Source organism: Octodon degus, unplaced genomic scaffold (assembly GCF_000260255.1).
Source record: "Octodon degus isolate 3935 unplaced genomic scaffold, OctDeg1.0 scaffold00094, whole genome shotgun sequence".
Taxonomy (NCBI): domain Eukaryota; kingdom Metazoa; phylum Chordata; class Mammalia; order Rodentia; family Octodontidae; genus Octodon; species Octodon degus.
Window position 1 is genome coordinate 923,718 of NW_004524670.1, and position 18,719 is coordinate 942,436.

An 18,719-nucleotide genomic window follows, 5' to 3' on the forward strand; every position below is an offset into this window, starting at 1 on the left:
GTTTTAAAAAAAGAATTATAAAAGGAGCAGTAGGGTAAGTAACATCTTTGAGAACTGAATGAGTGACCTGGGTATTTCTAGAAGGTCAGCAAATGGGATGGCACCTGGTAAAGACTAATGCAAGAAGCTGTTTTAAAGCTAGGAGGTTTTAGTGGAATAGGTGGAATAATAACTTGGAAGTAGCAATGGGAAAACGGGGGAGATAAAGTCTGCCTCTAGGTGTAGGGCTTCAAGGAGTGGGAGAAAAACAGCTACCATTGGAAAAGCATACTAGGAAATAATGTTCTCATTTAGATTTTAGTTAGAGCAAGAAAAAAAAGGCAATGTTCAGAGAAGGGACTAAGGATATGATTTATTACTAGGATGAATAAGCTGGTACAATGGAGGAAACTGTGTAGGTTGATGTATCAAGAATATCTTAATCAGGGGCCAGGGAGATGGCTCAGTGGAGTAAGCACTTACCTGGCAAGCACAAGGGACTGAGTTCAATCCCTGGTTCTGGGGGGAAAAAAAAAAAAGTCTTAACCAAAACAGAAGAACAAGAAATTAGTGCCCAGCACTTCAGAGGTTGAGGCCTGAGTATCATTGCGAGTTTGAGACAAGCCTGCATACCAAGAAGAAAGGAAAAATAAAAATAGTGCTCTGATAAGCAATTCTAACATTAAAATTTATTCATTCCTAGTTAAAGTGAGAAAGTAAACCATAAGGCGTGCTCTTTCTTTGCTTGGGTTATTCCACCCCTGGGCCTATCTCCAGTTTATTCTAGGAAAGGAGCTAGAGGGGTTAAAGGTATGTGTGGCATTACTCATGAGGTGAGGACTAGTAGAAACAGAGGAGAAGAGAACCTCAGCACAACTTGAGATTTTCAGAATGTGTGCACATATGTTGGTGAGTCGTGTGAATGGAACAGGGAGGTGGAGAATTGGGGTATTTCCTGTCTTATAATTTTGATCTCTTAGATAGGAAGCAGGGCCACCTGTGTAGTGTGATGTGAGAGGGACAGAGCTCAATAGAGTTTGATATTGCTTGGATAGAGAAGGGACATTCACTTGTTAAATAAAAGAATGTTTCTGCACAAATTATAAGATGTGCTCAGGTTAGAATTCGTTTTGTTACGTCACTGGTTTCCCTGGTTAACGACTTTATTTGAAGTCTCATCATACTGGAGATAGGAGTAGAATAGTCAGGTGTCTGGATGAGTGGACTGGACAGGCTATTCACACACATAGAACATAAGGTGGACAGTTGAGATCGAGATAGACAGGTTTTTGAAGGAATGTACTTCAAGTTAAAATAAGCATATGGAAGCTGGTAGAAATAAAAGATGATTGAAAGGGAGAAAAAAAGGGAACTGAAAACTTTGGAGACCTAAGTGACCTGAAAGGACTGGCGTATGTGCCTTTTTTCAGGGAATGGGAAGTTGGAACTTAAGAGTACAGATGTAGCAAAGTCTCATATATCTGTGATACAGCTTTTGAAATTCATGACTGAAATAAATTGGAGGGGATGATCATTGGGTTTGAGGAGTTTGAAATACAACCTAGGTGGGAGAATTAGGGGGTTTTCATATGTACATTGAAGTCACCAGATGCATATTAGCAAGGACTTGGATAGAGAAACTAGATGTCAGTCTTGAATAAATGCCTTGTATGGAGGTAATAGAACTCGGTGGCAGTTGAAGCAAAGGGTAATCTAGATTGTGGAAGCACGCTGTCACTTAACTTTGTAGAAGTACACAGGAATGGAGCAGAGATGGCGAGGCTGCGGTTCTGGTGGGCTTGCTTGTTGCTCTTCTTATGTCACCTGTGCCTTATCTTTTAACCCAGATATTTATTGTAAGGGTTTTTTTTTATGTTTTTCCATAATTTTATTGAGAAATAGCGGTGAGACAGTTTCAAATCATATTGGTAGGACAGTTCCAATAATTAACACATTGCATACTGTCTTCCTAGTGGTTATTTGTTGTACAAGATGTAGACATGATATCCTATTTACAAACATTATTAGAACAAATCCCACTATTAATTGAATTAAGAGAATGTCGCTGTATATCTATCCTAACCATTTTGAATACACAGACACAAAATGGTTATTCATCTGTATCCCCTTTTTGTGTTTAGTTCCGTCATTTAAATATTATAGATGTGTGAACTCAGCAAAATATTCCAAAATAGTCCAGTAGTCCATAATATTATTGGGTCTTCCACTTGACTGGCAATGTCAGAAGTTGTTGACCTGAGTCCCCTACAGCTCAACATAACACCATGGCTTTACTTTTTTTGGGGGGGGTGGAACTGGGGATTGAACTCTGGCCCTTGCGCTTGCCAGGGAAGTGCTTATTCCACTGAGCCATCTCCCCGGCCCTTTCTTTCTTTTTTGGCTTTACTTCTTATACTTTGTTTTTATACTTTTCTGCTGGATGGTTAAGACCAAGGTAAAGCAGGACCTATGCAACAAGTGTTGTAGCTTTTGGATCTGATAAAGTCAGTCAGATCCCCTCAGGATTTATCCTGAAACCCTATACTGCAGTTTGTAGATCCTTTGTCAGTGTCAGCCACGTGGATGAGTCTCGGCCATTGCTTGACTAATTTGCTCTCTGTGAAAGCCTGAGAGAATGTTTTTTTTCCATGTGACTCTCCTTAGACACACTCTACATCATGGATCATTTTCTTCTGTGGCCCCATAATCTCCTTGATCAGAAAACTTGGGATACAACTGAGTTACATGATGTTATAGTATAGGTTGTCCTATGTCCTGAGTCTTCACAGACTTTGAAAGGCTAGGGCCAAATGTTGGCTTTCCTTGCGTCCCTCCTTTTTCTCTAATTTTTGGTCAGCAAACTTAGGTTGTTAACCCTCCAGAAGGGAAGCTTATTGTTATTACCTTACAACCTAGGCAGTTGAGCTTAATCTTACTATCTTTCTGAATATCAAACATCTTAGGCATAACATGGAACAGGTATTTTTCATCAAATATTGGTATGTTAAGCTTGAAGTCCCTACAGAGTATAATGAAAAAAATTTAAAAATTAAAATATATTTAAAAAATAGGAATAAAGAATTATATATGTTTACACATAAGTCCCGAAATCTAACCATATACAACATTGTAGCAGGACAGTCCCACAGTACCCCTTTTCCTGTCTCCTGCCTGTAAGGTTATTTTAATGAGCACATCTTTTTTCATAACTTCCCCAATGAAGTAATAGATGCTGTTGAGTATAGCAGTTTATTTGTCTAATCTCTTTGTGGAGATTAACAATCTGGTTTCCTGGAGCAGGAGGAGTTAGATATCCGAACACTGCAAACCAAAAACCGCAAGCTCGCAGAAATGCTGGATCAGCGCCAGGCAATTGAGGATGAACTGCGTGAGCACATCGAGAAACTGGAACGGCGACAGGCCACAGATGACGCCTCCCTGTTGATTGTCAACCGGTACTGGAGTCAGGTATCGTATTTACTTATTCAGACTTGTATGAGCAATTTAGTTCTTAGAACCTTTTTCATTTCTAAAATTTCGTGTCCTTTTCTTCTTTTCTTAATTGTATGTTTCTCCAGTTTGATGAAAACATCCGTATCATCCTTAAACGTTATGATCTGGAGCAGGGCTTGGGAGATCTACTCACAGAAAGGAAAGCGCTTGTTGTGCCTGAACCAGAACCCGACTCAGATAGCAACCAAGAACGCAAAGATGACCGAGAGAGAGGTGTTTATAGTGGTTTCTTTTTTCTTTTTTTAAATAATTTTATTGGGGGCCGGGGAGATGGCTCAGTGGAATAAATGCTTCCGGGGCAAGTGCAGTGGTCTGAGTTCAATCCCTGGTTTCACCAAAAAAAAAATAATAATAATAATTTTATTGAGAAATAGCAATGAGACAGTTACAATTCCGATTAGTAGTACAGTTTCAATAATTAATACATTGCATATTGTTCTCTTAGTGATTATTCATTGTACAAGATGCAGTCATGATAGCCTGTTTACATACACTGTTAGAACAAATCTTTCTATTCATTGAATTAAGAGAATGTAGCTATATATCTATCCTCATTTGAATATACAGATATAAAATGGTCTTTCATTTGTATCCCCCTTTTTTGTTTAGTTTTGTCAGAGAAGGGTATTCCACTGTCATTTAAATATTATAGGTGCATGAATTCAGCAAAATATTCCAATATAGTCCAGTAGTCCACAATAGTAATGGATTTTCCATAAGACTGGCAATGTCAGAAGTTGTTGACTTGAGCCTTTTACAGCTCAGCATATTAATATGGCTTTACTTTTTATACCTCATTATTATACTTTTCTGCTGGATAGTTAAGACCAAGATAAAGGAAGACCTATATAACAAGAAATGTAGCTTTTTTATCTGATAAGGTCAGTCACATCCCCTCAGGATTTATCCTGAGACCCTGTATCGCAGTTTGTAGCTCCTTTGTCAGCGTCAGCCATGTGGATGAGTCACGGCCATTGCTTGACCAGTTTGTTCTCTGTGAAAGCCTGAGAGAATAGTTTTCTTTCCATGTGACTCTCTTTAGGCATACTCTACGTCATCAATCACTTTCTGCTGTGGCCCCATAATCTCCTTGATCAGAAAATTTGGGACACAACTGAGTTATATGATGTTATAGCACAGGTTCTCCTATGTCCTGAGTTTTCACTGACCTTGAAATGCTAGGGCCAGAATGTTGGCTGTCCTTGCATCCCTTCTTTTTCTCTAATTTTTGGTCTGCAAATTTAGGTTGTTAACCCTCCAAAAGAGAAGCTTATTACTATTAACTGACAATATAGGCAGTTGAGCTTAACCTCACTGTCTGAATATCAAACATCTTAGGCATAACATGGAACAGGTATTTTCTATTGAGTATTAATATGTTAAACTTTAAGTCCGTACAGAATATGAAGAAAAAAAAAATAAAAATAATTTAGAAAGTAGGAATAAACAGTTACATATTTTTACACAGAAATTTAAAAATCTAACCATATACAACATTGTAGCACGACAGTCCTGTAACATTTTTTTTCTTGTCTCTTGTTTTCATTTATTACCCTCTTTAAAAAAAACAAACAAAACATTTACTTGAGAGACAGTATGGCAGTAATTAGTATGTCATGACAAGCAGTATGTATTTAGAAGACCAGAATGGCAGGCATTCCAAGCATGACCCTACCATTACACATTGCTATCCTCAGTGCAGTTGCTTAGTTCACAGGTGTCAGCATATATAGTTAGTCAGGGTGAGAATCCTGTCAATTAACTGCTAGTTTCAAAAACCTGCTGAAGATTCTCAGGATCATTGCCTTAACCATCTTGTGTATATAAATGTATGGCTTTGCCCCGTCATGTTTTGTAGCTTTTCTCCTTGCCCTCTCCTTATTGCCCAATCCTTAAGTTCTTGCTTTCCTTTTAATTGTCTAATCCTCAAGTTCTTGCTTTCCTTTTAATGATGGTTTCTATCGCTGCGTCTTATCTAGATTTCAAAGTTGGGCCTTGTGACACTGTCCATTTAAAGGGAAAAAAGAATTTACACTTCTTCTTTACCCCTCTGTGTTCGCAGGGGAGGGGCAAGAGCCGGCTTTCTCTTTCCTTGCTACCTTGGCCAGCAGTTCCAGTGAAGAGATGGAATCTCAGCTGCAGGAGCGCGTGGAGTCCTCTCGCAGAGCTGTGTCCCAGATTGTGACTGTTTATGATAAACTGCAAGAAAGGGTGGACTTCTTATCCCGGAAACTGAACAGTGGAGGTGAGGCAAGAGCCTGGGGACGAGGAGCAGTGAGGGAAGAATAGGAGTGCACTCCTATAGGTCTGGAAATACATGGCATAGTGTTAGAGCATGTGCTTGGCCTGGGTGAGGACCTGGGCTCAATCCCCAGCACCGAAGGAAAAGAAAATACTCATGCTGATTTGTAGTTTGCAGCTTAACCTGTTACTTTTAATTAAATTGCTTGAAATCCTAGTCTTTTCTGGTAATGACTATACAGTGGCATATTAGTATTTTAAGAATTCTTCACATTTGAGCCATATGATAGTCTTTCAGAAAGTTAAGAAAGAATTTTGTCAACCCATTCTGAGACTATATTAATGAGTTATATTTATAGGCAGCAGAATTAATTTTTTTCACTTTAAAGAATTAGTTTTGGGTATGTTTTCTTCTCTGTCTCTGTGTCTGTCTCGGTTTCTGTCTCTTTTTACAGTGCTGAGGATTGCAGCCAGGGCCTTAACAGAGCTATATTCTCAGTCTTTTTATTTTTTATTTTTTTTGACAGAGCCGGGGATTGAACTCAGGCCCTTCCACTTGCCAGGGAAGCGCTTACTCCACTGAGCCATCTCCCCGGCCCCAAAGCCTTTTTATTTTTAATTATTATTTTTTCTTTCAACTAAACTAAAGTACTGTTCTTCTTTCTCAGATAGTCTGATAGTGGAGGAAGCAGTACAGGAGCTGAATTCCTTCCTTACACAAGAGAATATGAGGCTACAGGAATTGACAGACTTGCTTCAGGAGAAGCATCATACCATGTCTCAAGAGGTACTTGACTAGAAAGAAGAGATGGCTGTAGTAAGGCTGGCAGACGTTGACTCAGGATTCTGAGTCCTCTTACTCTAGAGGACCTACTTTGATAGTGAAGAGCACACCGGGCAGGCTAATGCATGCAGGTCTGAGAAGCCAATATCTGAGGAAGGGATAAAAGAAAATAATTGACTATTTCTCCTTGACTATGCCTGTACTTAAAAAGACATTTTAAGATCCTCATCTTTAGGAAGAAATGGCATCCTATGGGATTTTACAAAGCACAGTGAAAGTCTAAAGTTTCAAATAATGAATTACTTCAAATATGATATACAGGAACAGTGTTACTAAAGAATGGTTTTATAAAAATTCAGCAGAATATGGGATATGGGAAATTGCATTGATTATGTCCTGGAAATTTGAGTGATACGAGCTTTTAATCCAGACTTAGACATAAATAGTGCCAAAGACCAAACCATGCCCAAGATCTGGGCCTTTATACGTAAGATTATTTATAGTAATAAGAGGCCTTATAAGATATGTGTGGCCTTCATGGTTATCATTTTGGCTTAGTTCAAATTGAGACCTATCTTGTTTCAGACTCTGACTTCTCACGCTGACTACTAATTCAAGCTTCTATGTACTTAGTGACTAGAATTTTAAGTACTATATAAATACTATCTTTAATGGTAAACTAGTTCTCATTTTACTATTAAGCAGACAAATTTAAAAAGGATAATGATCAGTCTGAGGGCAAATAGACGGTAACTGTTCAGTATTTTGAATATAGACCCGTTATATTTCAGAGCCACAGTCTTCATGTACTCTTGTTTTCTAGATGCCATTGTTAAGGTCCATCTGGGTTGTTTGCATGAGAATCATCTGGGAGTTTATGGATACACATCGATTCTCAGGGGCCTTTAGAGGGTTTAGAGTGGAGTAGGGTAGGAAAGAAAGGAAGCTATAATGTTTTAAGATAAAGTAGGTGCTGCCAAGATGGCAATGCCTTCATTTTATCACCCATCCCCAGATCTCAGCATTAGTAAGTTGGGGCACATTGTTTTGCTCATCTGGGTTGATGTACAGGATGGTTATAGCTGCCTGTGAATGTCCCCAGTCAACTGCGAGCTCATCTTGAGAGCTTTTCCTGCCTGCTGGGATGCCTGTGGTACTTCTGCATGGCCATAGGGTTAGTGTAGTTGCGTTCTTATGTGGCCACTGCCTTCTTCCAGGGAGTATTCTAAGAACACCAGGCAGGTCCTACATTGACTTTCTAACCTAAGCTTGAAGTTATGTAATGTGAATTTTCATTGGCCTTTAAAGTTCATTCAGATTCAAGAAAAGAAGACTTAGCTTGCACTTTTCAATGGGAGGATTGTCAAAGAATTACGAGAATTTAAACTAGCGATGTAAGCCATACCTTTTCTAACTTGTTCTTTTTTAATATGTTTTTCTGAATGCCTGTCTTCGGAATAATGTAGTTCTCCAAGTTGCAGAGTAAGGTGGAGACAGCAGAGTCACGAGTATCTGTCTTGGAGTCCATGATTGATGATTTGCAGTGGGATATTGACAAAATTAGAAAAAGAGAACAGCGACTCAACCGACACTTAGCAGAAGTTCTAGAACGGGTCAGTGCTGTTTTACTATAACTTGGAGTCTAGAATCATTTTAAGGAATTTTCTCAGAAAGAACTTGGAGAAAAAGTATTGTTTGGAGAAAAAGACTGATCCTTGTAAAGTATATTGGTTTGTGGGGCTAAAATCTTCAGATCTCTCACTAGGAATCTTTTTCTTCTGTAGGTGAATTCAAAAGGTTACAAGGTATATGGAGCAGGGAGCAGTCTGTATGGTGGCACAATCACAATCAATGCCCGGAAGGTAAGGCCAGTGGTCTGTGTAGGACAGTATTTGCTCTGGTGTCAGGTCCTGTGCCTGCTGCTTAGATAGGTTTACCAGTGATAAAGTCAGATTTCTTAGATGAATGGACCAGTGAATATGGGAAACTTGGGAATGTGGATGATTTAAAAATTCTTTGCTTTTATTCTCATTTGCAATTTTTCTGTTCCTTTCTAGTTTGAGGAAATGAATGCAGAGCTTGAGGAGAACAAAGAGTTGGCTCAGAACCGACACTGTGAACTGGAGAAACTTCGGCAAGACTTTGAGGAGGTCACTTCACAGAATGAAAAGCTGAAGGTGGGAGGCACATCTGTGTAGGACAGTAAAACCAGGCTTTTGATGATTAGTTCACATGGAGGTATAAACACTTGTGAAGATGCATCATTTATGAGGGGAAACAAAGTAGACAAAACTCAATACTGTCCTTTCGTGGTAAAAACTCTCAGTGAGTTAGATGTAGAAGAAATGTACCTCAGCATTATAGAGACTATCTATGACAAGCCTCCACTTTACGTCATATTCAGTGGTGAAAAATGGAGAAATTTCCCCCTAACATTGGAAATAAGACACAGATGGCCACTCTTGCCACTTCTACTTAATATAATACTGGAAGTTCTAACTAGAGCAGTTAGGGAAGAATTTAAGAAATAAAAGGGCTCCAAATTGGGAAGGAGGAAATAGTTATCTTTTTGCAAATGACATGTTTTGTATATAGGAAACTCTTAGTACTTCTCCAAAAAACTTGTAAGGATTGCAAATGAATTCAGTAAACTGGCAGAATGTAGAAACAGCATGAAAAATTAGTTGTTTCTGTATTCCAGCAATAAACTATATGAGGCAGAAATTACAATCTCATTTTATAATAGCATCAAAAACAAAATAGTGGGCTGGAGAGATAGCTCAGTAGAATAGGTGCTTGCCTGGCAAATGCAAGATCCTGAGTTCAATTTCCGGTACCACAAAAACAAAAAAACCTCAAACAAACAAACAATCAGTTATGAGTATATTTAATCAAAGAAATGAGATCTGTATATGGAGTAGATAAAAAATGTGATAGACTCATGCAGTGGAATATTCTTCAGTCATAAAAAAGGAAAGCATGTCACTGATGACATGAATGAATCTGGAGGACGTTATACTAAATAAGTCATACACAGAAAAGTGTGTGCTGCATGATCTCACTTGGGTATAGGACCTAAAAAAAGTGTAATTCATATAAGTAGAGGATAGATTAGGAGTTGCTTCCTGGGGGCTGGATGATGGGAAGATGTTAGAGGGCACAGAATTTCAGTTGCACGAGCAAGTTCTGAGACCTAATGTGCAGCATAGGGACTGTAGTATTACATGCTTGAGATACGCTAAGGCCTTAAATGTTCTCACCACATAAGAATGGCACTTGTTTATGGTAATCACAGTGGATATACGTGTCAAAATATGTTGTATACCTTCACTATAATTTTTGTTGATACTTCAAAATGCATGTAAGGAACATGTATATTCTGTGGGAGGACAGGCCGTTTATGTGTTATTTTTTGCCAAAGGTAGGACACATGTGGCTATACAGTTTCTGTCTGCCAGAATGGAAGAAAAAACATGATCAGTGATCCTGCTGGTTTTCAAACCTGTCCATTAGGATTTTCCCTCATCAGGGTATTGAGGGAAAAAAGAAGATTCTGGCAGTCTTCCTCATCTCTTAAGACAGTAACCTGTCTTATAATTTAATTTGTTTCCAAGTGAATAAATAACAATGAAGATGTTTGAACTAAAGAAGCACAATTGGTCTAAGTAAAATCATTTACAATGTTTGAGCAATTAAACCAGCAGCTGCTCAGGAAAAACGAACTATTTTTGTTACCATGGCAGAAGTATTTTCTCTGTGGTTAGTATGTACACATCCTGACAGGCTTCACAGGGCTCGTGCAGTGGCTCTTTCCCCGGTCCCTGACTTGTCTCTCCCTTGGGTCCTCCTAAGGTGGAGCTGCGGAGCGCAGTGGAGGAGGTGGTTAAGGAAACCCCCGAGTATCGCTGCATGCAGTCCCAGTTCTCAGTCCTGTACAACGAGAGCCTGCAGCTGAAAGCACACCTGGATGAGGCACACACCCTGCTTCATGGCACCAGGGGCACCCACCAGCGCCAGGTGGAGCTCATTGAGGTAGTGGGTTTACTTCATGTTCTGTATTTAAGGTTTTCTGCTCATAAACTTTCCAAGTTTACTCTCTCATGTCCAGCACTTCTCTCATTTATTCAGCATTCATTTATATAGAGTAACTGTAGGTCTTTACTGTGCATTGCTGGTGCATAAACAAAGGTAAGAATTCCTGTCCACAGGAGAATAAACCCCTTTGTGTGCAGTGGGTTACAATAGCAGTGTACCCAGAAGTGCAGTGATGAGGGAGATAGCCTCTGAGTCCTTTGCGAAAGTGAAATGTGAATCTTAGAGACAAATCCAGTGTACTGGTATTTAAAGGTAGGGCAGGTGCACTCCCAACAGTGAGACTAGCTGGTATGAAAATGGGAGGGAGACTGCGAATGGATTAGTACCTCTAGAGTGCATGTGTCTGGGGAGACTGCCTCAAGCCTTCCGTGCTGGTATGATGGATAGTGGCACCTCTGGCTAAGTTTTTATTTATTTATTTTTTAAATGTATTTAGTGTAGGGTCTACAGGGTCTCACTGTGTAGATCGGACTCGTAGTGCTCTTCCTGTTTTCAGGCTCCCAAGTGCTGGGATCACAGGCATGTGCCACCACACCTGGTCTTAGTCAGTGACTTAGTGCACCCTGGGGGCAGGGGCGGGCTGGCACAGCATGTAGTGCCAGGGATTGAACCCAGATCCCCAAGTCTACCTAAGCAGGCACTGTAGTCTGCTGAGCTATCTGGCCAGCCCTGGCCAAATGAATTAAATACTTTATAAATGTTTTTATGCTCTTTTATGATTTAGATTTTTCTATCTAAATTGTAATATTTTTAGAGTGGAAAGCTGTTTCCTTTTGTGTGTGTAGTGTCTTGCCAGTTTCTGCATTTGTGTTTGGAAGCTCTCCTGGTGTTCCTTGAGTATTGAATGAAATAGGAATTTTCAGCTATCCAATCTTTTTTTTGGCACATTCTTTTCTCATTTTTAGATCCTTACAAATCAAATAGAGGAGCCAGAATAATAGAATATGTGGTGGTATTTCTGCATTCTGGTGAGAATATTTGATTGGTTCCCTGTTCTGTATGTAGCGAGATGAAGTTAGTCTTCATAAGAAGCTGAGGACTGAGGTGATTCAGCTGGAAGACACGCTGGCCCAGGTCCGCAAGGAGTACGAGATGCTGAGGATAGAATTTGAGCAGACCCTTGCTGCCAATGAGCAAGCAGGTACAGATTTTCTCACTTCATTCTGCAGTTTCTTTGCTGTAAGTGCCTTCCTTGGTTCCAGAGACTTGTTAGTACTAACAACTCAAAAATCCTAGAATACCTTAAGTTAAATCTTGTAATTCATTTTGCCTCACAGTCTCAGTGTTTGTATTTTAAGTTGTTCAATTTTACTTTAACTTCTGACAGAGTATTCCTTCAGTAATTTTCCCTCTTTTCTAGAAATTGTTCATGTGTTCTTTACTTTCGCTGCGGTGCCTTCACCCTCATCGCAGTTCTTCCTAACGTTGCCATTGCTGTGTTTTAGGCCCTATCAACCGGGAGATGCGCCATCTCATAAGTAGCCTCCAGAATCACAATCACCAGCTGAAAGGGGAGGTCCTGAGGTATAAGCGGAAGCTGAGAGAAGCCCAATCCGACCTGAACAAGGTAGCGAGCAGCAGCAGAATGGGTATTACATGCTACTAAGTGGGCACAGCCATCTCTGAGTGAGGTGGCCAACCTGGTTACCATAACCAACATGTGCTTCCTTTTTCTTTGTTCTCCCAGACTCGTCTGCGTAGCGGCAGTGCCCTTCTGCAGTCGCAGTCTAGCACCGAGGATGCTAAGGATGAACCCTCAGAGCTGAAGCAGGATTCTGAGGACTTATCCGTCCAGTCTTCAGCGTCGAAGTCATCTCAGGAGGATGGCAGTGAAGTCAAATCCAAACGAGATGAAGAAGAGCGTGAACGAGAAAGGAGGGAAAAAGAAAGGGAGCGAGAAAGAGAACGAGAAAAGGAAAAGGAGAGAGAACGAGAGAAGCAGAAACTGAAAGAGTCAGAAAAAGAAAGAGATCCTGTGAAGGACAAAGAGAAGGGGAAACATGATGATGGAAGGAAAAAAGAAGCAGAAATCATTAAACAACTGAAAATAGAACTGAAGTAAGAGCAGTAGTTAGAGTTAACTTTTTAAGATCCTGAAATGCAGACATCGGAAGTGAAATGTGCAGTTGGTGACGGCTTGTCTGATCTTTGTAATATTTTAGACATAACTAAATGTATAATTAATGTGGCCTCAACTTCCAATTCAGTGCACAGCCTAAATGGCCTGCCTGGCTGTTGTAGCGTAGTTGAGGTGTTAGGTGTCAGTGAACCCTCTGGGGATCTTCACGGAATCAGATTAAGAGAAGGAGTATCATATTGAAGTAACATGCCAGAGAATGACTGGAACTTAATTACTGCTCTTTATGGGATTTGGGCTGATGATTCTGGCATCAGTTGCAGTTTTAAGTGGAGTGCATTTCATTGTAACTTGAATGATACTTGGTCTATATCATGGTAAACTAGTTTATATGTGTGTCAGATCATACTAAGGGACTTCTTAGGAAATCCAGTGAGGTTAATTTTATCATGACCTCACGTGTCACCCCTTCTGCAAAACCACGAAGTTGTAGGAGAACCGATTACTTTGGACTACCTATTTTGCATGCTGGACTCTTCATTGATGTTTGGATTTGAGAGGGACCACTGTGCTTAAATACTTGAGAGGTTTATTTTTTTTTTTTTTGTTTTTGGTGCCGAGGACCGAACCCAGGGCTTCCAGCTTGCCAGGCAAGCATTCTACCGCTGAGCCAATTCCCCAGCCCCAAATACCTGAAACTCAAGAGGAAATTGTTTAATAACCTAAAATCATTATTCTTCAAGTGATGGGTAATGAACTGTACTGAGATTGACAGTATATTTTAAGCTTCCACATTTCCCACTTTTCTTCTTCATACTCTGAGGTGAACATTTTTCTTCATGTGTCATATTAGAACATCTGAGAACCTTGGTTAAACTTGGCACCTGTCCCATACCTGCCTAATCTCAAGTTTCTAAGAGTGGGACCACAGAAGCTTGCCTATGTCTAAGTGACGTGAAATACATGTTTACACCTTAAGGCAAGAGAACTAAAGCACAAAATAATTCATTTATGTGATTTACTTTTTTTAAGTCTCTATATTCACTAGTCTGTTAATACTGTGTATATAATTTGGTGTTTTAGGTACAACAGAGATTAAAAAACCTTTTAAACTATACTGCTTAATTCAGAATTCACCTGCTCTAATGCTCTTTGTTTTCTCATTCCATCATTCTCTTCCCCCTGTAACCATGGTGTAGAAAGGCACAAGAGAGCCAGAAGGAGATGAAGCTCTTGCTAGATATGTACCGCTCTGCCCCAAAGGAACAGAGGGACAAAGTCCAGTTAATGGCAGCTGAAAAGAAGTCTAAGGCAGAGGTAATCTAGTCATTACTTGTCATTTGGATGAAAATCTTCACTTGTGGGGATTTCTTCATACTTGTTGAGGATGTAATTATTTACTTATTCTTAAAGCTTGCTTTTAATTTAGCAACATTTTCTACTTTTTCAAAGACCATCTGAGCAGATTCAGAGATTTCCTGCAAGGTAATGAGATACATCAGAATAAGTAGGAGTAGGAGTAGGTTTTGTAAACGGTGTGTTTTCCACATTACTTGTATATTTAATTACTATAGAGGTCATTTTGTCTGATTTCTTTTGGGAGAAATGTCTTAACGCTTTTAAAACTTGGAGACATAAGGGATAAAAGCATTAAAATCTATTGTAAAGAAAGGTACAGATGCAGTCCACAAAAATGGCGCTTGTAGAAGCATGAAATACAGGAATGAAGTATGTTAAAAGTGTGATGTGGTGTATCCTATCATGTATCATTGATGCACCATTTATCTTGCCCTATAATTCTGTCAGTGTGCTGTTGGTATTATGGGATGACCTACTGTACATGGATGGTATTCATTGATTTTTGAGTAAGTTATTACAACATTTCTTACGTGTTTTTCTTCTTCCTGTAGTTGGAAGATCTAAGGCAAAGACTCAAGGATCTAGAGGATAAGGAGAAAAAAGAGAACAGGAAAATGGCTGATGAGGAGGCGTTGAGGAAGATCCGGGCAGTGGAGGAGCAGATAGAGTACCTGCAGAAGAAGCTGGCCATGGCCAAGCAGGTAGGCATGCTTTGTTAATTGGCCTTTTAGGTTAGTGTTATTTGAAATGAGCTGCCAGTGAAATGTATTCTTTTGTCTTCCTTTTAATATTTTTCATCCTTTTTAAAAAAAATTTGGGCATTTGTTGAAGTCTTTAATTCTTCCATTATTTTGTTTTGTGTGGTTGGGAGATAGAAACTTTATTTTCAAATGGCTAGAGAGTTGTAAAAACATTGTTTATTGAGGATCTGGTCTTAGCTGACCTGGAATTAGGGCATATAGTGAATATAAGATGAAAAGGATGATATAAGATTTTATATACATCACAATTATAAATATATGATAATGAGAACACTGTGCTTCCCTAGTAGGTTATACATAAATAACCAGTGTGCTAACTGTGGTTGTTGGGTCATAAACTTTAGAGAGTATTTGCTTCTCACGATGAGCCTGCTGTTTGAAGTCCCGGTGAATTTTTATAAACATTCAATAATGAAGATGCCAAAAATGACTGGGAAATCCACATATATGTGCTGTTAGTAATTGTTGCACTGTTTCCTAGAAATAACAGAAGAGCTGGGAATATAATTCATTGGCACGTGCACCTGCCTGGAAAGCACGAGGTCCTGAGTTTGATTTTTGGTAGCAAAAAAAAAAAAAAAAAAAAAAAAGACAGACGAACAGCAGGATGATAGTGCGTTGCAGTAGATTGAAGGGTAATTTAATTACTGAATGTTTTGAAAACAAACTTCCATTAGATCCTATACACATACCTTTGTAAAAAGTGGAATTTTGGCTTTTAAATCTGATCATATCTACTTTCCTCCCTTTTTAAAACACATTATCAAGAACTGATACAATTGTAGGAAAGATTAGGCTAGGACTATGTTCTACTTTGAAAGCATCGGTGCTTAGGTTAGTATATACATATATTCTTATCCCAATAACTATTATTTTTTGGTTTTGTAATGTTTTTATTTGGGTACTAGGCTGATTTTAAACAACATATAATAAGAATGATGAAAAAACTGAAAAAGAATAGTAATATGATGTTTTCTAGCTATTGAAGCAAAGATTCAGTAGGTAAAATAGCTTTTGACAACTAGATAGGCTATTAGGATTGAATAGAAAATTCAGAAATAGATTAAAGTACCCATGGTTTTTAATTTATGCTAACAATGTAGTTTTAAATCAGTAAAAGGAAACTTAAATGCTTTGGGACCAAAATAAAGCAACATTGGAAATAAGATACATATTTGATTTCCAAATAAATTGTTGACATGTTAAAAAGATGACCACATAAAAAGAAGGAAAAGAAAGCGGGTAAATTATTTTGTAAATTTAAAGTGGAGAAGACCTTTCTAATAACAAAAAGACTGGGTGTATACATATCTACTAATAAGCTAAAATTAAAAAATGAGGAAACATGGAAGATTGATAATTTTGAGATTAAAAGATAAAAAAGTTCAGTGTGGCAAAAACAATGTTAGTAGTGTCAATATATGTAATGACTAAAAGGAAGAAATACTTTAAACTGTTGCCAGAGTTTATCTTCCTAATATATTTTTTAAATTCTGAAAACTGATACTAAAAAAACCTGATAGAAGAATAGGCAAAGATATGAATGGTTCACAGAAAAGATTTCAAATCACTGTTAAACATAAAAGGATGCTCAGCTGTTAGAATTACAAATTATAGCTCTTGTTAGATATCACTTGTCACCTATCAGGTTGTTAGGAAATTTAGAATGTTTGTAACTGTTGGAAGGTCTATAGATTACAGATTTAGTGTTAGAATTGTGATGAAGTTTGAGAAAATGTGAGACTTCATGACAGAAGTTCTGGTAACCAACTGCTACTTGATCAGTTTGCTAAATTAAGGAATGTGTAATTCCTGTTTGCCTTAACTAGCTTTAAGTACAGATCAGCTAATAAGTATCAGCTCAACAATTGATGTCAGTGACTTCAGATAATAGGGCTTCTTCTTCTGTCATCTAAAGACTAACCTACTGGCATTATTAAGGTTTTTAACAACATTTCTTAAGCTGGTTTCTCTCTTGCTAAATTAATTTATGTAAGTAAACTATAGGAAAGTTTTTTCCTATGCTCATTCCTTGGTGTTAGAAGATTCTGCTAATCAGAGTCTTCATTGTAGGAGGAAGAAGCTCTCCTTTCTGAGATGGATGTCACAGGCCAAGCATTTGAAGACATGCAGGAACAGAATATCCGTCTGATGCAGCAGTTGTGAGAAAAAGATGATGCAAATTTTAAGCTCATGTCAGAGCGAATCAAATCAAATCAGATCCATAAGTTGCTCAAAGAAGAGAAAGAGGAGCTGGCAGATCAAGTTTTGACTCTGAAGACTCAGGTAATTAGGATGAGTTCTATTCTGTCGGGAAAAAACCGGGGGTAGGAATAAAAATGCTGCAAAATAAATGTTTTAAGGACACTGGTAGTAAATCCCACATCCCTATAAAAGACCTCAGTGTAGTCATTAAAGTACATATGGATTTGCTAGTGTAGAAACAAATGTCCAAAATGTATCAAGTGGTCTGTTATCCCTTTTGTGTGTTAGAGTGTATGTGCATAGATTTTAAACATTTCTGGAAGGCTTCAGGAGAACTGTTAAGAATGATTATCTGAGTGTTGGGACAAGCACTTGTGGGTGAGGGGTTAAAAGGTAGTTGTATGATTTTATTTTTTAATCTTCAGTGTTTAATTCTACTTGGTGCATTAATTTAAAGAAAAAGAGTATTTTAGAATTTCTGGACATTATAAAAAAGACATTTGGACTTTTGTGTGAGCCAAAATTTATATGTTCTAGTAGTTGTATAGCTTTGAGAATTAGTATGTCTATGGAAGATATCGTATGTATATTTCCTCTATGTTTAGCAATTTGGAAAGTACTATTTTTTTCATTGGTTTCCTATGCTATTACTTATTCTGCATCTATATTTTATATTAGTGTGTTAAGTCTTTAATAATCCTACTTTCATGTATTTTAAAGGGTTCCTTGTAGAACTCAGTAATTAGTTTGAGATTTCTAGGAGCATATTTTGTGGGGGCTTTAATTACCAGAGAATAGCCAATTTTATTTTTCTTTTTGTTCAAATCTCACTTGCTCTTCCCAAGGTGGATGCCCAGTTACAGGTAGTAAGGAAACTGGAAGAGAAGGAGCATCTGTTGCAGAGCAATATCGGCACAGGAGAGAAGGAGCTGGGCCTTCGGACCCAGGCTTTGGAGATGAATAAGCGCAAGGTATGGTGGACCCCTCTGCAGTCAGATACAGTAGGAGTCTTGAGCAGTTAAGTATAACGTAGGTTAAGTTTTCAGTTTAATCCTTTCTTGAACTTGGGATAACATTTTTCCTTGCTAGAATTAAGGGGTGACAAAGTGGTGTTGTTTGTATGTCACATGTAGGCAATGGAGGCAGCCCAGCTTGCAGATGACCTCAAAGCACAGCTGGAATTGGCTCAGAAGAAGCTACATGATTTCCAGGACGAGATTGTGGAGAACAGTGTCACTAAAGAAAAGGACATGTTTAATTTCAAACGAGCTCAAGTAAGAGCAGTTCTCTTTTCTTTACATTTCATGCCCATGTGAATGAGTCATTCCTATAATGCATGTCCTTTCCTATTAGACTATAAGTTCTTTTAGGAAAAAACTCCATGTATTTTCTAAAATGGTATATCCCCCCCAAACCTATATAGTGCCTACTAGGTGGTAGGCATGAATTGTTTGAGTTACCAAATAATAGTCTAAACATCATTAGAACATTTAAAAGTTCTTACATTTCTTTATTGTGTCGTTTACTTTTCATGCCTTTCTAACTTTATTTATAAATCTTCAAGTTACTGTTATCCCAGTCTACCTTCACTTTAAAACTACTCACTATAAAATGAAATGCCCCAACTTTAAATTCTTAGATTGTGCTTTCATTGGACTGAATTGGCAGTAGTTGTTGTAATTCTGGTTTAGGGATATGATTGGTT

The 18,719-nt window shown here is 38.4% G+C and overlaps 1 protein-coding gene across 1 annotated transcript in view; it reads left to right on the forward strand.

Moving 5' to 3' along the window:
• The window catches only part of Rnf20 (ring finger protein 20), a 25,868-nt gene that overhangs the window by 5,747 nt on the left and 1,402 nt on the right, over positions 1 to 18,719 (forward strand). The window contains 16 exon segments of the mRNA XM_023722953.1: positions 3,280 to 3,447; positions 3,558 to 3,705; positions 5,555 to 5,737; positions 6,402 to 6,520; positions 7,984 to 8,130; positions 8,302 to 8,379; positions 8,575 to 8,694; positions 10,370 to 10,549; positions 11,618 to 11,753; positions 12,058 to 12,179; positions 12,300 to 12,670; positions 13,889 to 14,006; positions 14,600 to 14,749; positions 16,883 to 17,095; positions 17,860 to 17,985; positions 18,148 to 18,288. Of these exon segments, the coding sequence (XP_023578721.1) occupies positions 3,280 to 3,447; positions 3,558 to 3,705; positions 5,555 to 5,737; positions 6,402 to 6,520; positions 7,984 to 8,130; positions 8,302 to 8,379; positions 8,575 to 8,694; positions 10,370 to 10,549; positions 11,618 to 11,753; positions 12,058 to 12,179; positions 12,300 to 12,670; positions 13,889 to 14,006; positions 14,600 to 14,749; positions 16,883 to 17,095; positions 17,860 to 17,985; positions 18,148 to 18,288 (2,520 nt within the window).